Source organism: Triturus cristatus, chromosome 3_2, assembly GCF_964204655.1.
Source record: "Triturus cristatus chromosome 3_2, aTriCri1.1, whole genome shotgun sequence".
In the NCBI taxonomy this organism is placed as follows: Eukaryota; Metazoa; Chordata; class Amphibia; order Caudata; family Salamandridae; genus Triturus; species Triturus cristatus.
In genome coordinates, this window is record NC_140584.1 from 699,868,121 (window position 1) to 699,886,208 (window position 18,088).

Sequence of the window (18,088 nt, forward strand, 5' to 3'; positions counted from 1 at the left end):
GAGGTTGCGTGCGTGGTCCGTAGGAGTGGGAGGGGTTCCTAGCACGGCGGGCCACCAGGAGTCATCCCAGGCTGAGGAGGTGGGTCCAAGGATGAGTACTTCAGTCTTTTCCGAGTTGAGCTTGAAGCAGCTGTCTTTTATCCAGGTAGCAACGGTCTTCATTCCGCTGTGAAAGTTGATTCTGGCAGCTGTGGGTTTGTTGATGAGGAAGAGGATCAGCTGAGTGTCGTCGGCGTAGGAGACAGTGTTAAGTCTGTGGCTTCTGACGATGGCTGCGAGGGGGTCCATGTAGATGTTGAAGAGGGTGGGGCGCAGGGAGGAGCCCTGAGGCACTCCACAGCTGATCTCTGTATGTTCTGAGAGAAACGGGGGTAGTCTGACTCGCTGTGTTCGGCTGATAAGTAAGGGGTGGATCCAGTCCAGTGCCTTGTCTTGGAAGCCAGCGTTTTGGAGTCTCTTGATCAGGGTGCGGTGGGAGACGGTGTTGAAAGCGGCCGAGAGGTCCAGTAGGATGAGGGTTGTAGTTTCGCCCCAGTCGAGGAGGGACAGTCAAACAACTCTTTGTAAATTATGAGGCCATTTGGATAGCTCTAGCTTCTTCTAAACAGACCATGGACAGTTGAATTGTTTGTTGCATTATTGCCTGATAACAGAAAGCTCATAGGCCTTTATCTTGCACACCAATGTCCCACTCTTTGATAGGGAAGACAGCTACTACCACTTTGATGAGAAATGTATCCATCTCTGACAGCAGTAAGACTGCTACCTGGAGGTAAGTCCACAGTTTTTTTCTTAAGCATGTCTGAAGCATGACTCAAAGACAGATACCTCAGTGGGTCAGGAGTGTCTTTGTGACTTATTTGCTTAGATAGTGGCATACCTATGGCTGTCATCATACATTGAAGGCAGGTTACCATACTATTCTAGTCTACCTTTTATGAATCTCATAGGAAATCCATTGATGGAGAAGAAATATGTATGTACTTGTAATTCCAGTTCTTTACCATGGGTAGTCCTCTGAATTCATAAAAGCCTCGCCCACCTCACAGCTTTTGGAGCAACAAAAAGTGATAATATGCTTAGAGCGTAAGTGTCCTATGTGCTCCAAAAACGGACAGCATAATTGTCACCATGATATAGGATTGTGCAATTTCCAATATTCTTAAAGGAGCAGAGTCTATTTTTTCCTCTATAATTAGTGATACCTTTGGGGAGTATCATTACTGTTTGTTTGTATGCTTTCCTCTTTATAGAGTGGTGTTCAGCCAAATGTATTATGTGTAGTACGGTTGTTTTAAGACATAAATGTTGCCTGTTTTGGCATATCTTTTTCGTTTATTTGCATTACTGGAATAAAGCATTAAAAAATCTCGAATTGTTGTGTTCCGGGGTCTCACTCATATGCAGAGATATTCTACCTTTTATAAATTCATAGAGTCTACCCATGGTGAAGAACTAGGATTATAAGTAAGTATTTTTTTCTTTCCACTATGCTTTCTTCTTTCCTTTTCGATCCTTTCGTTGTTTTCCTGGTCTTCATATCACCACCTTTGTTAAAAAAAACTATGAGTCTCAAGTCTTTGATCCCCTGACGTTCTCATCAGAAAGGAGAAAGGTTTTCACTAAGGGAAAGTTGTTTATCTTAGGTCCAAGAGGGTCACAACCATGGCTGATTTTCAGGCTAACATACTATGCATTTATATAGCGCTCTTTCCGGTGACTAGCACGCTACTCCGGAACCCAAAATTTTGAATTCCATTTTAAGGTGTATTGTTTGAAAAATAACCATACTGTGAGCATCCTAAAAACCTGGCATGGCTGTGTGTCCTCGACCACAGCTCAGCTCCCCTAAACTAAAATATCTGCAGTCACCACAAGCCCATTATCTGCGATCGATGGTTCCTTCCGGTCATCGTTATTTGAGTCATCCGTGAACGCTGTCCTTGCAGATATTAGGCTTTTTAGTTGAATCACCACCTAGCCATTTTCTCGTGTCTATGAATTTTGTTTTATGAGACCCGTATAAAATGTCCGCTTTCAGTTCTGGTATTCTTCAAGTTAAACAATGACTGGTTTTCCACAGTAGGAAACCTGCAACATTACTCTGTATTGACCATGTATTTATTGGGTAGTTCCATGCAGGTCAGCAATACCAAATTCACTCTCAAGTAGCAGAATATATTTTATAAGTGTTTATCCTGCTGTCATTCCTTATTGCAGGCTCTCTTCCGAACAGTGGCTATGATGGTGCCAGACTACGCCATGATTGCAGAAATTGTGCTGTACTCCTGTGGGTTCGTCACCGCTCGCCCCCTGTCGGTGAAAATTGTAGCTACATACCGACTGTGCTCGGAGCAGCTGTCAATGCAGGCTCATTATGACTATGGAATGAGAGCAGTGAAGTCGGTGTTAACTGCAGCCGGAAATCTAAAGGTAACACTTGTTTAAAGGTTGATTTTCCCTTAACGTTCATTACAGCCTACATTTCCTAAATTGATGCTACAGGGTATTATAAAATATTCATGTTTTACACCTGTATTGTTAACGTTTTCCACGGGGAGATTTCAGTTTGTATAATAAAAAAAACATTTAGGAAGTCTTGCCTTCAGATGAGCTACTTAATGAATTCTACTAAATATGTAATGCAAGTCAATTTCAACCTGAAGTTTGGCTGTAAATTCAATTTCAGACTTACGATTTTCTTGTTCCTGTGAGAAGTTATCTACGTTTTGATAAGTAAACATGCAAGCTGCTTCAATCTGGAAATGCTTGACACTTATTCAGGAAGTAAGCATGTTTGATGATGCTATAATACCTTACTATAAGTGAAAGCGTGGATCAAAATACTATTACAGCGACAAAGAAGAAGGGTTTTTATGTCTTCAGGAAGCCGTCTCATCAAATGTATCACTTCCAAAGAAAATGTTGACTTGGAACTCACAAAGACATATTTATTCTTCCTAGACCTCTACCAGTTCAAAAAAGCTGCGCTTAAACTTGTAATGTGGATACCCTGAAGAGCACTGTTTCTGGTGCCACTTACGTATTTTTTCTTTTTTAACAAATTGTATTGGCATTTGACTATAAAATTCAGTTTGCTTTCATGTCATATTATCTGAGCTCTCTTGACGTCAGATGTGAAAGACATGGCATCAGCCAAGTAAACAGTTATGAACAGTAACTGTAAGGTCTCCTCTTCTCCCCCCAGCCCAGGGTGAACCTTGAGCTTCCAGTTTGATTGTAGGAATTAGGGAGGGTGGACTTTCCATGCTAACATTTCCCCATCTTTGCAATATGTCCGTGGGTCCCCATGGGGCGGCATTGTCATATGTCCCTCTTCAATCGTTCTGCTAAGGAGAGTTAGTAGGATAGACTGGCAACAGTTCTAGTGGGTACCAGGCATCTCTTCTAGTGTTGAGGGGTTGGGGTGTGTCAATGAGTCTATTAAGGCCTTCCACACCCTGGCTATATCTAGGGAACCTTCTCCGCATCTGGCTTCAAGAAGCAGGATTATGCTCTCGCAGCCTGGCCATCTCTCGAGCTCTCTCCTCCAGACCGCCACCCGGGGTCCCATCAAAGCCTTCTAATTCCTAGTGATCTCTTGCTCTGCTAAGACAAAGGCTAGGTCCTGGAATTTGCTTATGGTTTTAGTTTTGACTGTGTGAGGGAACCAACTTAATAAACAATGCCTGGGTGTACATGGGATCTCCCTGTTTATGACCTCAGCTAGTACTACTGTGATTTCCCCCTCAACTTGGACATAATGTTGCCCGCTAGCAAAGTGTCTATTAATTCTACCGGATGTGAGATACGCCCTATGTAGTACATATAGGTTGATATGTTGAAATCTGGGGTTCCTTGAGACTTTGGGGATCTTTTCTAATATGTGCACTGTAGGAAGGTAGAATCCTTCTAACATGGTTACCCCCACTTTTTGCCTGGTGTCAATGTGTTTTTGACTTGGTCTGCTGGGATCCTGCTAATCAGGCCCCCAGCAACTATGCTTTCTCCCCTAAACTGACACTGTAAGTACTTTGATACTCCCACAATTGAGTACTGGTGTTATGTAACGTCTATTTATAAAGCCTACTGTCACCCTGAGGGTATCCTGGCGCTGTATTACGTGGTTACGACTACTGACATACATTCCTGGACAGAAGTAATATCATCATGCAATCTGATTTACTCCTTTGGGAAGAGCCATGTTTTAAGTCTCTTTCTGAACTGTAATAGATCTTCTGTCTGTCTCAGGGTTGGCGGGAGTTCATTCCAGAGACGAGCTGCTTCGATGCTGAAAGCTCTTCCTCCAAATCTTGTTTTAAACCTGGACTTGCTTCTCAGGTTGAAAGATCGTAGGCTTCTTGTCGAGGCATACCATTTAAATTTGTTTTGTAACGGGATAGTCCCCAGACTGTGTAGTGCCTTAAACATGATGCAGAGCGATTTGAACTGTAGACTCTCCATCAGAGGGAGCCAGTGGAGCTTCATTAGAGACATGGATGCGGACGACCTACATGGTCTGTTTTAGGCCAGCTTTGCAGCCATTATTTGGACTCCCTGGAGTCTCTTAACCAGAAAGTTTGGGGCACCTAATAACAGAGCATTACAGTAATATAATATGCTCAGGATGACACTTCTTACCACTAGGGCTCTAGCCGAGACTGGGAGCATTGGAAGAATCTTTCGTAGTGCTCCGATGAGGTAAAAACAAGTTCCCGCAATTTTATTCACTTGGACTTCTAGGCTAAGTTTATTGTCAGAAACGACACCCAGATCACGGACTCTCTCTCTGAGGGTATTGGGGGCTTATGTGAGCGAATGTGGCAAAAATGAGTGGGGCGGAGGAGAGGAAGTTTCGTTGCCATGCAGCATAAGATCTCCGTTTTGTCACTGTTAAACTGCAGGGAATTGTCTTTGAGCCATCCTGCAGTCTTTTGTATACATTTGTGGAAGCTATCGAGTGACACTGATTAATTCCCTTTCAGAGACAGAATAAATTGTGTGTCATCAGCGTATTCACTAGATTGACTTTATATGACTTGATTATTGAAATCAGTGAGCTCATATAGATATTGAACAATATGGGACTTATTGCTGATCCCTGAGGGACACTGTGTTTAATGTTTTCAAATTCAGATTGGAAGGGGGGAAGGGCTACAGCCTGTTGTCTGTTAGACAGGTAGGACTGGAGCCACTTTGCTACCATACCTCCCACTCCATTTGCGGTGAGCCTGTTCATGATACGGTCAATGGTTGACCGTATCAAATGCGGCAGACATGTCCAGTATGATCAGTATGATTGATTATCCTTTGTCTGCTCGCATTCTAAGTTCATCCATGACTGTTAGTATGATGGTTTTTGTTCCATGGCCCGGTTGAAAGCCAAATTGCTCATCTTTCAATCTGTGACTGGTTTCAAGAACGAGAGAGCGTGTTTTGCTGACAAATCATTCTATTATTTTCTCTGGGTAAGGTAGAAGGGATATAGGCCTGTAGTTATTGGAGGACATAGGGCTAAGGGAGTTTTCTTCAAAAGTAGCGTAACTCTAGCCTTTATCCAGAGTGATGGTAATACTCAACTATTCAATGATTGGAAGCATATCTTTTGGAGTTGTGGGAAGAGTTCCTCCTTCAATTCTTTTCACACTCAGTGGGGTAATGGATCCAGCGGGGACCCTGAGGACACACTCAAGGCTAACTTGTTAAAGCCATCCTCCGTTAGAGTCTCAAATTGTTCCAGAGTCTCTGTCTTCTCCTTATCCACTTTATCATTCCTCTGAACCAGTGATGACATCTTAGCCGATCTAGTCTGGTAATGCACTACTGATTGCTCTGTATGGCTAGTTTCCAGCCCATCAATGATTTTACAGATTTTCTCCTCAAAGAATACAGCCAGATTATCACATAGGTCTTGTGTGTCTGTGACCTTATTTTTAAGGCAGTCTGCTTTAGAGAGGTCATTCATTATTCTGAATATGCTTCTGGCGCTATTAGGTGCAGCCAGAATAGCGCAAGCATGGTATTCCGCTTTTGATTTGGAAATCTCGATTTTATAATTACTCATGGCTACTTTCTAGGCTATTTTATCCTCGTCCGCATAAAATTTCCTCTACTTCCTTTCTGCCTGTTTACAGACCATTTTTAGGTTTTTTTAACTCCGCATTATACCAAGGTGCTGATGGTCCATGTGTATTTTTTAATTCTTTTATTAGGACGATGTGATCTAGGGTGGTTCTAATCTGTTTGCAAAGTTTTAGATAGTTTTCGTCCACCAATTTATTTATGGTGAAGGGGCATTCCTTGTTGAACAGAGGGTTTTCTTTTGATATTCTCAAAAGTTTATTCCATTCTCTGCCAAGGCGGTTAGTGTCCACATGAGCGCTATTCTGGGTCATTCTGGGATTTAATAGCGAGTATTTTATTAGATAGTGGTCTGTCCAGCAGAGAGGTTGAATGCTTTCCGTTGCTATGACATTTTTGGCTGAGAATATTTGATCTAATATGTGCCTTCCCTTATGCGTTGGTTCTGACACCATTTGTTGTAGGCCTATGTTCTCACAGGATTGAAGGAGGTCCCTTAGAGCCGGACCCAGATCCCCGTTTGAGCACAGGTTAAAATCCCCAAGGATAATAAATCTAGCATGAGTTAGCGACATATTGCTGAAGATATCAATCAATGACTGTTGTTGGGGGCTAACTGGGCTGGGGGCCTATAACACACAATACCTGCGAGTATTTGGCCCTTATAGTCCTTTAATGAGAACCCCAAGAGTACTATATCTTCTACACTTCATCAATATCAATCGGGCGAAATTCAATTTTTCTTTAAAAATCACTCCTACTCCACCTCCTCTTCCGCCGACCCTAGGCTTATGAAAGGCCCTGGAGCCTGGTGGACAGGCCATCCTCAATTCAACTACTGAATCTGGGCATGTCCGAGTTTTGGTCAGAAATACAGAGTCCATATCGTATAATCCAATAAAAGGTGAATCTCCAGGTGATGTTTCGCAAGGGATTTAACATTTAGCAGACCACATTTGAGGTTATTATTCCCTTCCATTTCTGTAGGTACTATTCTTGGAGTAGCAGGCATCATGTGGTTAATTTCATAACCCCCAAGCTTACCTAGTGCCAGGAGTTGTTCCCTAGTATATCATCGGGGGCTTGGCCGGTTGGAATTTTCTCCGAATCGGCAGCATGGCTAGCGCTGTGCGCTGCCGCAGTGCGGACGGGTGCAGACGGGCTAGCCTTTGGCACACGCATCCGCGCTTTCATCGGCCTTAAATAGTGAGGGGTTACCTCCTCTTTCTGGTCGACTAAACTGCTAACCAAGATGGCGTTCAATCGGTGACCCGCTCTTACATGCGGAAGTACACCAGCTCACCTCTGCTTGCTTGCTAACTTCAGTGCCACAATTTAACCAGAAAATCAATTAAAACAGTTTGTGCAAATTCGCAGTTACAACCGTTTCCAGCAATGTGTGTGGTGCAGTGCTCATAATGCATAATACATAATGGTGTACCCTTGTTAGTCCCTAGTATATGGTATTAAGGTACCCAGGGCTTAGGTACACCATGGGTGTCCCATGGGCTGCAGCATGTATGGAGCCACCCATGGGAGTCCACTTAAACTGTGACTACAGGCCGGCCATTGCAGCCTGTGTGATACGTTTCTGAGGGCACTGCACTTAAAAACTATACGTCACCCCTAAGGCAGGCTCTTTAGTTCTGAGGGCAGGGTGCTTGGTTACAAATTTGAGGGTGCCCCTGCATGAGCAAGACACCCCTACAAACCCCAGAGTCGATTATCCAGTCTTTGTAAGTGTGGTCAGCCATTTTAGACATATAGAGGACATCAGTCATTACAAGATGTCTAACTATACAGTGGCTGCAGTGAACCCAGTCATGCTTGTTAACAAACATGTTGGAATCATACCCCAACACCGATTCCAGTGCTGTAACTATGATCCCATGTACTGCGGGGCTCCTTAGAGGACTCCCCTGTACTCCCGGTAACAGCCTTTCAGGGTCTGCCAGCAAGCTAGTGCTGCTGCTGACCAAGACATGATTATGCCTTCCTGCTGCTGAGCTAACCTCAAGAAGGGAAGGTAGGACAATAGGTTTCCTGTCACAGGGAGGTGTGACCACTTCCCAGATAGGACTTAGTGTATTGGGCTAGGGTAGGGGCACTTGCCAGCACCATCAGACTGCTTAAAGGGCACGTTTGGTGCCCTTCTTGCATACTCCAGTTTGAACTAGTTCAGGGAACCCTTGGCTCTCGCTCTGGTGTGAAAATGGACCAAGGACATGGGAGTATGCTGACTGATCTGCTGCTCCAGTCGTCCTGCGGACCTTCCAAGGCTCAGCAACACAGGTGGTGGTTCTGCAACATCTTCAAGGCCTGACCTGTCCTCTCTGCAATTTTGAGGCCAGGATCCCTCGTCGGAACCGCTGTTACCAAATCCCTGTGCACCGCATCCACTTGCCATTGCCGAGACTTGTTGACTCTGCACTCCAGAGTTCTTCAGGCTACCAGAAGCTCCTGCCTCTGGCACCTCTTCCCTCCAAGATTAGCGTCCTCACTGCATTCTCTGCACCGTGGGCCTCCATCTTTGGTGAACTGCTTGAGGTCCTCCTGCGACTCCTGTGCCTTCAGCCTGTGGGTCCTCCTGAGGGTCTTCTCTAGCTTCAGTGGGCTATCCTGCTTGTTCAGGGCCTGCTTTGACTCTCTTGCTGTTGATGAGTCCCTTGGACCTTGCTGATCCCAACATTTCTCCTTTTTTGTCTTCCACACCAGTTGCGGCTAACAGGGCTTGTTGGTGCTCCCGCCAGACACTGACCATCTAGTCACCGACATCTGACGTGGGACAGCTCATGCACTGCTCCTGGTCTTCCTCAGCATCACCTGGTCCTCACAGCAGCAGTGACAAGGTCACCATCGACTCTTCAGCACCTCTCGACATCGGTGGGCTTTGTGTCTCCGTGCCTTCTGGTCACCTACAAGTGGCATAGACTCTGTCCCCTCTACTTGCTAGTTCTTCGCTTCCCAAATCTACCCTTGGATTCCACCGAACTCCTTCACAATCTTCTCCAGAGACATCTTCTTCTAAGTCGTCCATTGTTGTCTATGGCAGGTTGCAACATCACTTCACCCCTATGAACCCGGCTTCCCTGGTGTAGGTAACCTGGTTCCTGGGGCATTCACGGATGGGGTGGCTCTCCAAACTTCTGTCCTCCCACTGGGTCCACTGGGAAGGGTCCTCCTTCTTCAAAACTGCAACCCCTACTTCTCTGTTGACTTCCATTGGGCACGCAGCTGTGTTTTCACTCTGCAACCTGCGTCCATGGGGTTCCTAGGTCCTTAAGTTGGGTGGTTCCTTGTGTCCCCAGTTCCTCTGGTCTTCTAGTCCAAGTCACGTTCTCGTTTGCAGTTCGCATTCCACTTTCTTTGTATATGGTTTTATCTCCCCCTGGAGACCACTGTATTTTGTTACCCTTACCTGATTGCCTATGAAGTATTCTTGTGTATTGCATTGATATCTCCGGGTAGCAGATATGTCAATGTGATAGTGATATTGTGTAGTAATAAATAGACTTATTTTTGCTAAATATTGTGTGGTTTCCTTTCATCTAACCTACAATACAGATTAAACTGTTAAAACAAGCTGCCTAACACTCCTGCTCTCCATAGCTACAACTTTGAGATCTTTCTATAGGTGTCAAATGCCACAAAAATCACCATAAGGGTTGCTTGGATTTGTGCAAGGTGCACCACTTGATTAAGTGTGCACCATATACTAAGCCAACCTCCTACATGCACCCAGTCCTCTTCTGGGTTGGGTGTTTCCAGGTCCTCCTCCCATTTAGTTCTAATGGCATTCAGGGATAATATCACTTCCCCTCTAATACTTCTATACAAGCAAGTGACAGCCTTAAAGATCTCCAAAAGAGGTGACAACGTATTGGCAGCTTTCGGAATGGTGAGGTTCCAACATTCCTGTTCTCAAGTGTCTGCAAATCGCTGTTGTCACTGCTCCATGGAGGAGAAAATGGCCCTGAGGTAGATTGTATGTTGTGCAAAACTTTTTGAATGGGAATAGCATCTCTGTCTCAAAGAGGTCGCCAAGTTTTGTCACACCAGCTGCTATCCAGCTTACTAGTTCCCATCATCACCTTCATGTAAGAGTAGTTCTAGCAGTGTCAGTGGGATATCAGGGGAGTAGGGGGTCAACCCTTGTGTTTTTCGCAGGCATCTAGCCCAGCATCTCCTCAGTACTCCAAATTCTGTGATATCACCCTTACTAGGGCTCTTAATCCTAAGAAGGAGATCTAGTGGTGTAGGTCTGGGACTAATGGTCTTACCTCCCGCCCAGGGGTATGCCTACCAGCTAGCCATTGCGTTAGCCACAGGAGCTGCGCTGCCAGATAATAAGACATGAAGTTGGGAACTGCAGATCCTCTGTCTCCCACCCGTCTCTGCAGTGTGGAGAGGGCCACTCACCTGTGGCCCAAGTTCGATATAATGGCGGCAAGAATTGAGTTCAATTTCCTAAATGTCATTCGAGGTAACCAGAGTGGGAGTACAACAAAGAGATGGAGCCGGTGAGGGATGACTATAATTTTTAACAGGGCGGCGCGGCCTGCTACTGATTGTGGGAGAGATTTCCAGAGTTCACTGGTCAATCAGAGAGCTAGAATAGCCTTTCCCACATTTCCTTCCAACAAATCCGTAGGGTCATGATAAATGTGGACCCCGAGATATTGCAAGCAGTGAGGTTCCCATTGCAACATCACCAGTCCCTCTGGGGGGGTCCTGGGTTGCCGCCGTGGGGAGCAGGCAACATTTCTGTCCATTGACTTGACTCTGAGTCCAGAGAGGAAGCTAAACCGCTTGAGGAGGGTTCAGACGCCATGGATGAATCCCGCTTGGTGTGGGTGGATGATTGTGGGTATATGGTGGTGTAGGCGGATGGCTAGGATCTTGCAAAGAATTTTGAAATCTGTGTTCAAAATCGACTATGGTCGATAGGCCCTTTAATCTTGAACTGATGTCCCAAGTTTCAGCAGGGGTACGATCAAGGTGTCTCTCGTGGAGGTTGGTAAATGTCCTGGGCCTCCTTGTAAAGATCGACTAATTTGGTGGCCAAATCGTCTACGTAGGTATAGTAGAATTCAACAGGGAAACCGTTTGTTCCTGGTGTTTTATTCCAGGTAAAGAATTTATGGCTGCTCGGATTTCGGGCAAGGTGATCTTGTCTCCTAATTCTTCAGTTTCTTCAGCAGCAAGTGTTAGTAGAGGGATAGGTGTTAAAAATGCTTTGATATCAGTGAGGGGTTGTTTAGTAGTCCTGCTGTAGAAAGTGGAGTATTATGTATAGAATACTTGGTTAATATCCGCCTGGTGGTATACTTCAGTACCCTGATCTGAGTTAATGCCGAAGATTATCAGGCCACGTTTCACTGGGTTTGCAAACCATGCTAATAGTGAACCTGTTCAATCCCAGGTGTGTGCCTGCACCATGTAGTTTTTATAATCAAAGCTGCGTAACCTTTCTTCCTGTTCTGCAACTTGTTCTTTGGCCTTTAAAAGTTGGGCTGTAGTTCTGGGTGTCCAGGCCTAAGCTGTTCAATGGCCTGCAGGATCTCTTCAGAGGACAGGACCTCCATCAGTAACGTTCGGGGAACCCCTGCAGACTCAGCCCTGCTGACTCAGCAATGATCACTGCTTTGAAGACGTCTCATTCTACCTGTAGAGAGGATTCTGAGCCAGCATTGTCCTCTATGTATTGCCAAATGAAGTCTCCCACAGAGCCTTGGAAGACAGGGTCCTTCAACAACTCTGGTTTCAGCAGTCATGATGGGATAGCAGGTCACACCCTCTTCGAACCAAGTTGCAGCAACAATGGGTTGTGGTCAGATATAGTTCTGGAGAGGTATTCTGTGCTACACACAATATCATGTATGTCTGGTGTACTAAGAAATCCATCTAAACATACGTGTAGGTCATGACGGGTTGAATAGAAGGAATAGTCTCATTCCCCCGGGTGGTGTAAGTACCATGATGCTACCAGTCCCCATTTTGTTTGTCAGTTGAGGAACGCGCTGACTAGTCGAAGTGTTGAAGAATCTATTAGCGGGGGTGCGATCGATCAAACACTGGGTCAGCTACAAAATTGTAATCTCCTCCAAGTTGTATGGAAGCCACTAGATGGGGGGCTAGAGTCCTCGAGAGTTCTGCAAAGAACGCAGTCTGATCTACGTTGGGGCCATGGATTCCCCTATAGTTATGTCACGCCGTTCAACCACCCATTAACCACAACAAATCTGCCTGCTCTGTCTATTAAGTGACCTGTGTGTTGGAAGGGAATTCCTGGGCATATCCACAAGAGAACTCCACTGGCATAGGCCGAATATGCAGTATAATAAGCCTTCCCTCTCCACCTACGTTGCAGACCCTCTCCATCTTTGGCAAAGAGGTGTCTCTTGAAGAAGTGCAATTTGGACCACTCGGCTGTTAAGATGGTAAAAGCCTTCATATCTCTTGGCCATGATAAGCATCCCCCTGACGTTCCAAGATATATTTTTTAAATGTCATGGGGATCACCATTGTGTGGAGCTAGTGCAAGAGTGGGGACACCTCTGGGATATTAGTGCTACAGCATTTCTGGGCTATTAGTGCTAAGGCATAAGGAACCACCCATATTGCAGTAAGTACGGATTTGTTCTCCGGGGCATCGTCCGAACTCCCCTTTGCAGTTCCCGCTCCCAGGACAAGCAGGTTAGTTCCTCCCATCCAAACTATCATCCAGCAAACATGTATTCTTGGGTGAACCCATAGAAACTTTAAGTGCAAAAGAGGGGCTGGTGGCCACTTGAAAGCCCCACGCCCGGCCTCCCCCCCCCCCCCACCCAATTACAATGTGGGAGTAACGCCATACGGCCAGGAGGTCCATACTAGCAGTTTGATAACTAACAGTCAGTAGATACTACCCCCACATCACATAGGAGTCTAACACCTTCTTTTCCAGCTCAAATATGCTCATCCACAGTTACAGGAGTCAATTTGGGCAGTTCATCAACTGTGTTTGGAGGAACTGGTGTCACAATCAGGGTGTGACACATGGGCATCTTCCTTTCTGAGCACCGAGGAAGGTGGGCTTGCTCCACACCCGCTTATGGCCGACATCACCTCCACTGCTCATTGTCTTTCTCATTGGGTCTCCTCCCCCAAGGGAGTCATTCCAGGGGCACCTTCATTTCTGCGTTGCAGTCTTTTACTCTAGGGCATGTGTTGCAGGGACTCCTAATTGGGGCCAGCATGTGGATGAGACGCAAGCCAGTCCCACACTTCCTGCGGAGTCCAGAAAAACTGCACTCCCTCTGGTGTTGCTACTCACAGTCTGGTTGGAAATAGAATGGCCAGGTCACGGAGGCGACGTTTAGGCCCAATAAATGAAGAGGACTGCTTTTTCATTTCCCATTGTGAAATCTAGGAATATCATGACTTTGCAGTTATCTACCTTGATTTCCCCTTTTACCTGGCTTGCTCTACTATGTGGTCACAGTCTTTATAATACAGAAGTCTGCCTACCACTGGTCATGGGGGTATGCCATGCAGCGGGGGGCATGCCATAACCCTGTGTGCCGCCTTGAGGGCATAGAATGGTGACAGTCCTTCCGGGGCCACCTCTTCATGCAACCATTGTTCTAGATAAGTTAACATGCTGGATCCTTCAATGCGCTTGGGGAGCCCGGTCACCTGACCATTATTCCTCCGGGGCCTATTTTCAGCATCCTCTACTCTGATCTCCATGGTCCGCACTTTACTCACCTTGTGTGTGAGCCTTTCCCTCATCTTCTCCACGTGCAAGGGGAGATCCACTACTAGTCGCTCTGTTGTTGTGACCAGCTCTGCTAAGTGGTGATGGTCATGCTTCAGGAAGTTCAGATCTGCCCCACAATGTGTCAATCTTCGTTTCTAGCACCTCTCTGGATGCAGTGATGGCCTGTAGAATATCCTGTAGTGTGGGTCTTTCTTGGGGTCCCACCTGCATGAGTGGAGTGTGGACCATGAGTGCACTGGCTGTCATATTATGCGAGACCTGGGTAACCACATCTAGGTCTTTCTTTTGGTAACTTTACCCATGTCAGAGAATAAGCGGTGGACAACATGTGGGGCAGGGAGAAAGCGACTGCTCTCAATGTGCAGGCCCAGCGATAGCATGATTCAGAGAGGGACTCATGTGCAGTGCAGAGGGCTCCCTGTGCAGATGACAGAAGGTGGAGGCAGAAGGAACCGGATGTCTCCACCAGACTGTGTTCAAGTCTCCTAAGTAGGGTTTGAGGGCCTTATCTCAGCAGGCAGGGCGCTGTTCCTTAGTTAGTGGGTCTTTGGGCAGTCTCCCAGGCATCGCCAAGCAAATTATGGTGCAATATAGTTCCGTCCTGAGGTTGGGGTCCCAAGCCAGTGTCCTCAGGCAGCTCAAACTACAGAAATCCCAGTAGCTTCTCAGTAGGTCAGGGCGTTGGTCACTTCTTGCTTGCGCTGTTGAAGGGCCCAGCTTAGCTCAAGCGCCGCATATGCAGTGTCCGGGGTGGGAGTGGGTTGTGTGTGTGTGGGGCTGGGCTACGAATCAGTCCAGACAAAGAGAGTCTTGGTCAGATCGTTTCACCCGGTCTCGGTCAGATCGTTTCACCCTTCATCGCCATATGGGCCAGTACCCCGAGTTTGCACAGCTCCAGGTGTACTTATTGAGGAGTCAAGTAGGGCCCATAGAGACCCCTCCTCAGATAGTGCCAAGCCAACAGGTGAGGAATCACTCACCCACTAATAGTCCTTAGGCCAGGTTTTCAGGCTCTATCAAGTAGCCGGCAACTCTGCAGATGCCCGCCATTAGGTCGGGGTCCCCATGGTTATGATCCTTCAGCTAGTCCCTCCAGTTCTCAATGCCCTGCCCACAACTTGTTTGCCCCACTCAAGAGTACAGTCTGGTCTAGCATTGGAGGTGGGGGCAGGGCACACACATGTAGATAGGTCTCACAGTAGGCCAGGAGAAGGGAGCGTCGATCGGGCCCTACTGTACCCGCTGTCACGAGAGCCAGTTCTCCATTCGCTCAGATTCATTAGCATTACCAGTCCACAAGGCAGCCACAAGCAATACAGAAGCCAACAGGGCGTCGGAGATTTGCCAGCAATCCTCACACCCCGCTGACTGAGCTTGTTAACCATAGTGCTCTTTACCTCGGTGCAGGCCGCAGCACAGCTCGTCCTCCACAGTGAAACAGGGGGGGTTTCTGCCGTACAGCCAAGGCAGTAGGGCTGAACCGCAGGGGAGGGGTTCAAGCAGCTGGTCTCCCACGGCCCGCCGGAGTCAGTGCACATCGGATGTTGCAGCTCCGAACAGCGCTCATCAGCTGCTTGGCTTGGTTCTGATATTTTGTGCTCCAGGCCCACCTTGTGGCTGCATTGAGAAAAGCCACTGGGAGTCGTCTCCTTCATATACGTATAGCTTTAGCTTAACCAACCTCCTGGTACCATTGCAGCATCTTTTTGTATCCAAAAAGCTAAATATATAAAGATCCAAAAATAATCGCTTTTGTTCCCTACCCTGACAAAAGTATTAATGAGAGGTCCTTTTAGTAGAAATACCTTTGCCTTCAGGTGGTAGGACCTAAAATGCCCCAGTGCTTTCTGCAGTCTGTTATATTATTTAGATCACCTGTGGGGGTGTTATGTTTTGACCTGGTGGTATTGGAAGAGCTTGGGCTTCTGTAAACTGACTTAGAATTGGAAGGGTACAGCAAATTATATGACATATGCTGGAGTTAACTCCCAACTTGGTTGCCATATCTGTGGGGATGGGATCACTGACTGAATGGGCCAGGAATTTCTGCTATTATCAAAACTTCAAAAGTGTGTTTTTTGGCAAGGACTTGGTATCCTCAAGCAAAGCAAAACACATTATGTACTAGTTCAGCTTGGTTTTTAAGTCTGAATTCCTTTCTCACAGCAAGTACACAGAATCTTTATGCACGGAAACTAGCACCCACTGCATTATTGACTGCTTGTGTTTTTAACACTTTTTGTCACATGGCAGGAGCCCAATTTGGTGTGTTTGTGAATTTGGTATTTAACAAACTCAGGAAATAGGGTTTTGTATATTTTTACTAGACAGGACACTCTCTGTCCTCTGCCTCCGTTTCTCCTCAAAACATATCTTTACAACACAAGGTCACTCAAGAAGAGGTACAAATATTAATGCAAAATTAAGTGGTTGAAAGAGTGTCTGCAGCAGAAGGTGTCTTGACTGTTGTTCCCATTCACAACCTCCAGGATGTCAAGATGTAATGTGCTGTGCTGTGCTGTCATTGCAAGATGTACCACAAGAGGAAATAAAGTCAGCTGAGTTATTTAGCTAGTTTCACATCTTTGCTCTCTATCTTTGACAAGGCTGAATAGTTCAGATGAGCCTTAGAATAGTTTGATTTTGGAAAATCGTGATGATGCTCTCCTACTAGGATTGTTCTTCTTGAATTCAATACCCTACACATGTGATATGTGTATCTACTATAGGTGTGATGTTGGAGTGTTTCTTTACATTTCATTTCTGTTTTGGCATTGGTTGTAGTAAGTCTCCTGCCTCTTTGAAAAGTCATTCTGTGCCATGTCTTTGCACTCTCTAATGTGCCGCAATCCACATATTTTTCATAATGACGCTGTTAGACTTGTCAGCCTTAGGGTGGTCTTCCCCCAAATTCTGTGCCCTATTTCTCCAATTTTTTGCTTATCTCCTTTTTGTTGGCCTTAGGATTCTGTGTACCTTACTGCTGCTAACCAGTGCTCACTCCCTACATTATGGCAACATTGGCTTACATCCAATTGGCACATTTAATTTACTTATAGGTCTCTAGTAAAGGGGTTCTATATGTACTCAGGGCTTGTAAAGTAAATGCTGCTAGTTGACCTGCTGCACTAATTGTGCTACCCACTTAAGTTGCTTGTCAAACAAGTCTCGGGCCTGCCATTGCAGCCTCTGTGTGCAGTTTTTACGTGGGTCCTGTGCTCTCCATGCCACTGGAATCAAGCTATCCTGGCTGAAGAGGGGTGAAACCCCGAAACTGGTCCTAGGATACTTATTTCCAGTCCAGGAAGAACCTGACTTGGCAGTTCGGGCTGGTCTGTTCCCATGAGGCACAGGGTCAAGACTGATTTGCATATAGCTGGGTTCAAATTGGAACGGCATGGTGAGCAAAAAAACGATGGATTTAGACCCAAATCTCTGTACTGGGGTGAATGTATGACATTGTTCTGCATTCTGTCCATCAACTGTTGTTTTTGCATTTGTCACCCCGAGTGGGAAGGGTATACCCAGACGTGGGTCATGTGCTCTCCATGCCACTGGAATCAAGCTATCCTGGCTGAAGAGGGGTGAAACCCCGAAACCGGTCCTAGGAAGCTTGTTTCCAGTCCAGGAAGGACCTGGCTTGGCAGTTCGGGCTGGTCTGTTCCCATGAGGCACAGAGTCAAGACTGATTTGCATATAGCTGGGTTCAAACGCGAACGGCATGGTGAGCAAAAAAACGATGGATTTAGGCCCAGATCTCTGTACTGGGGTGAATGTATGACATTGTTCTTCATTCTGTCCATCAGCTGTTGTTTTTGCATTTGCAGTTTTTAACTGCCATTTCGACCTGGCAAAATGAAACTTTTGTGAGGCCTAAACCTTTTTTTTAATACATATAAGTCATCTCCATGATAGGCTCTAAACAGCCAATAGGGAAGGGTGAATTGTATTTAAAAAGTTAGGCATGCATTTTTAAATTGTACATGTCCTGGTAGTGATAAACTCTTACATTCATTTTGACTGCTGCATGGCCTACCTTTCCCATAGGATAACATTGAGTTACCTTATTCCAATTAATAAGTGATAATTTTCAATTAGGAGCAGGTGTAAATATCAAGTTTGGTATCTAAAGAATTGTATTGTAAAACCCTCATTAATGGTAAATAGGGATTTTTTGTCACAATTTTGAAAATGCCACCTTTCGAAAGGTGTAACTGCAACAAATGATAGACGGAATGCTGAATG

General features: G+C 45.9%; 1 protein-coding gene across 2 annotated transcripts in view; it reads left to right on the forward strand.

Annotated features, from left to right (window-relative positions):
- The window catches only part of DNAH7 (dynein axonemal heavy chain 7), a 1,967,826-nt gene that overhangs the window by 664,862 nt on the left and 1,284,876 nt on the right, over positions 1 to 18,088 (forward strand). For both annotated transcript variants that reach the window (XM_085648764.1, XM_085648765.1), the window contains exon 27: positions 2,221 to 2,433. In XM_085648764.1, the coding sequence (XP_085504890.1) occupies positions 2,221 to 2,433 (213 nt within the window). The remainder of the gene's footprint in view (positions 1 to 2,220; positions 2,434 to 18,088) is intronic.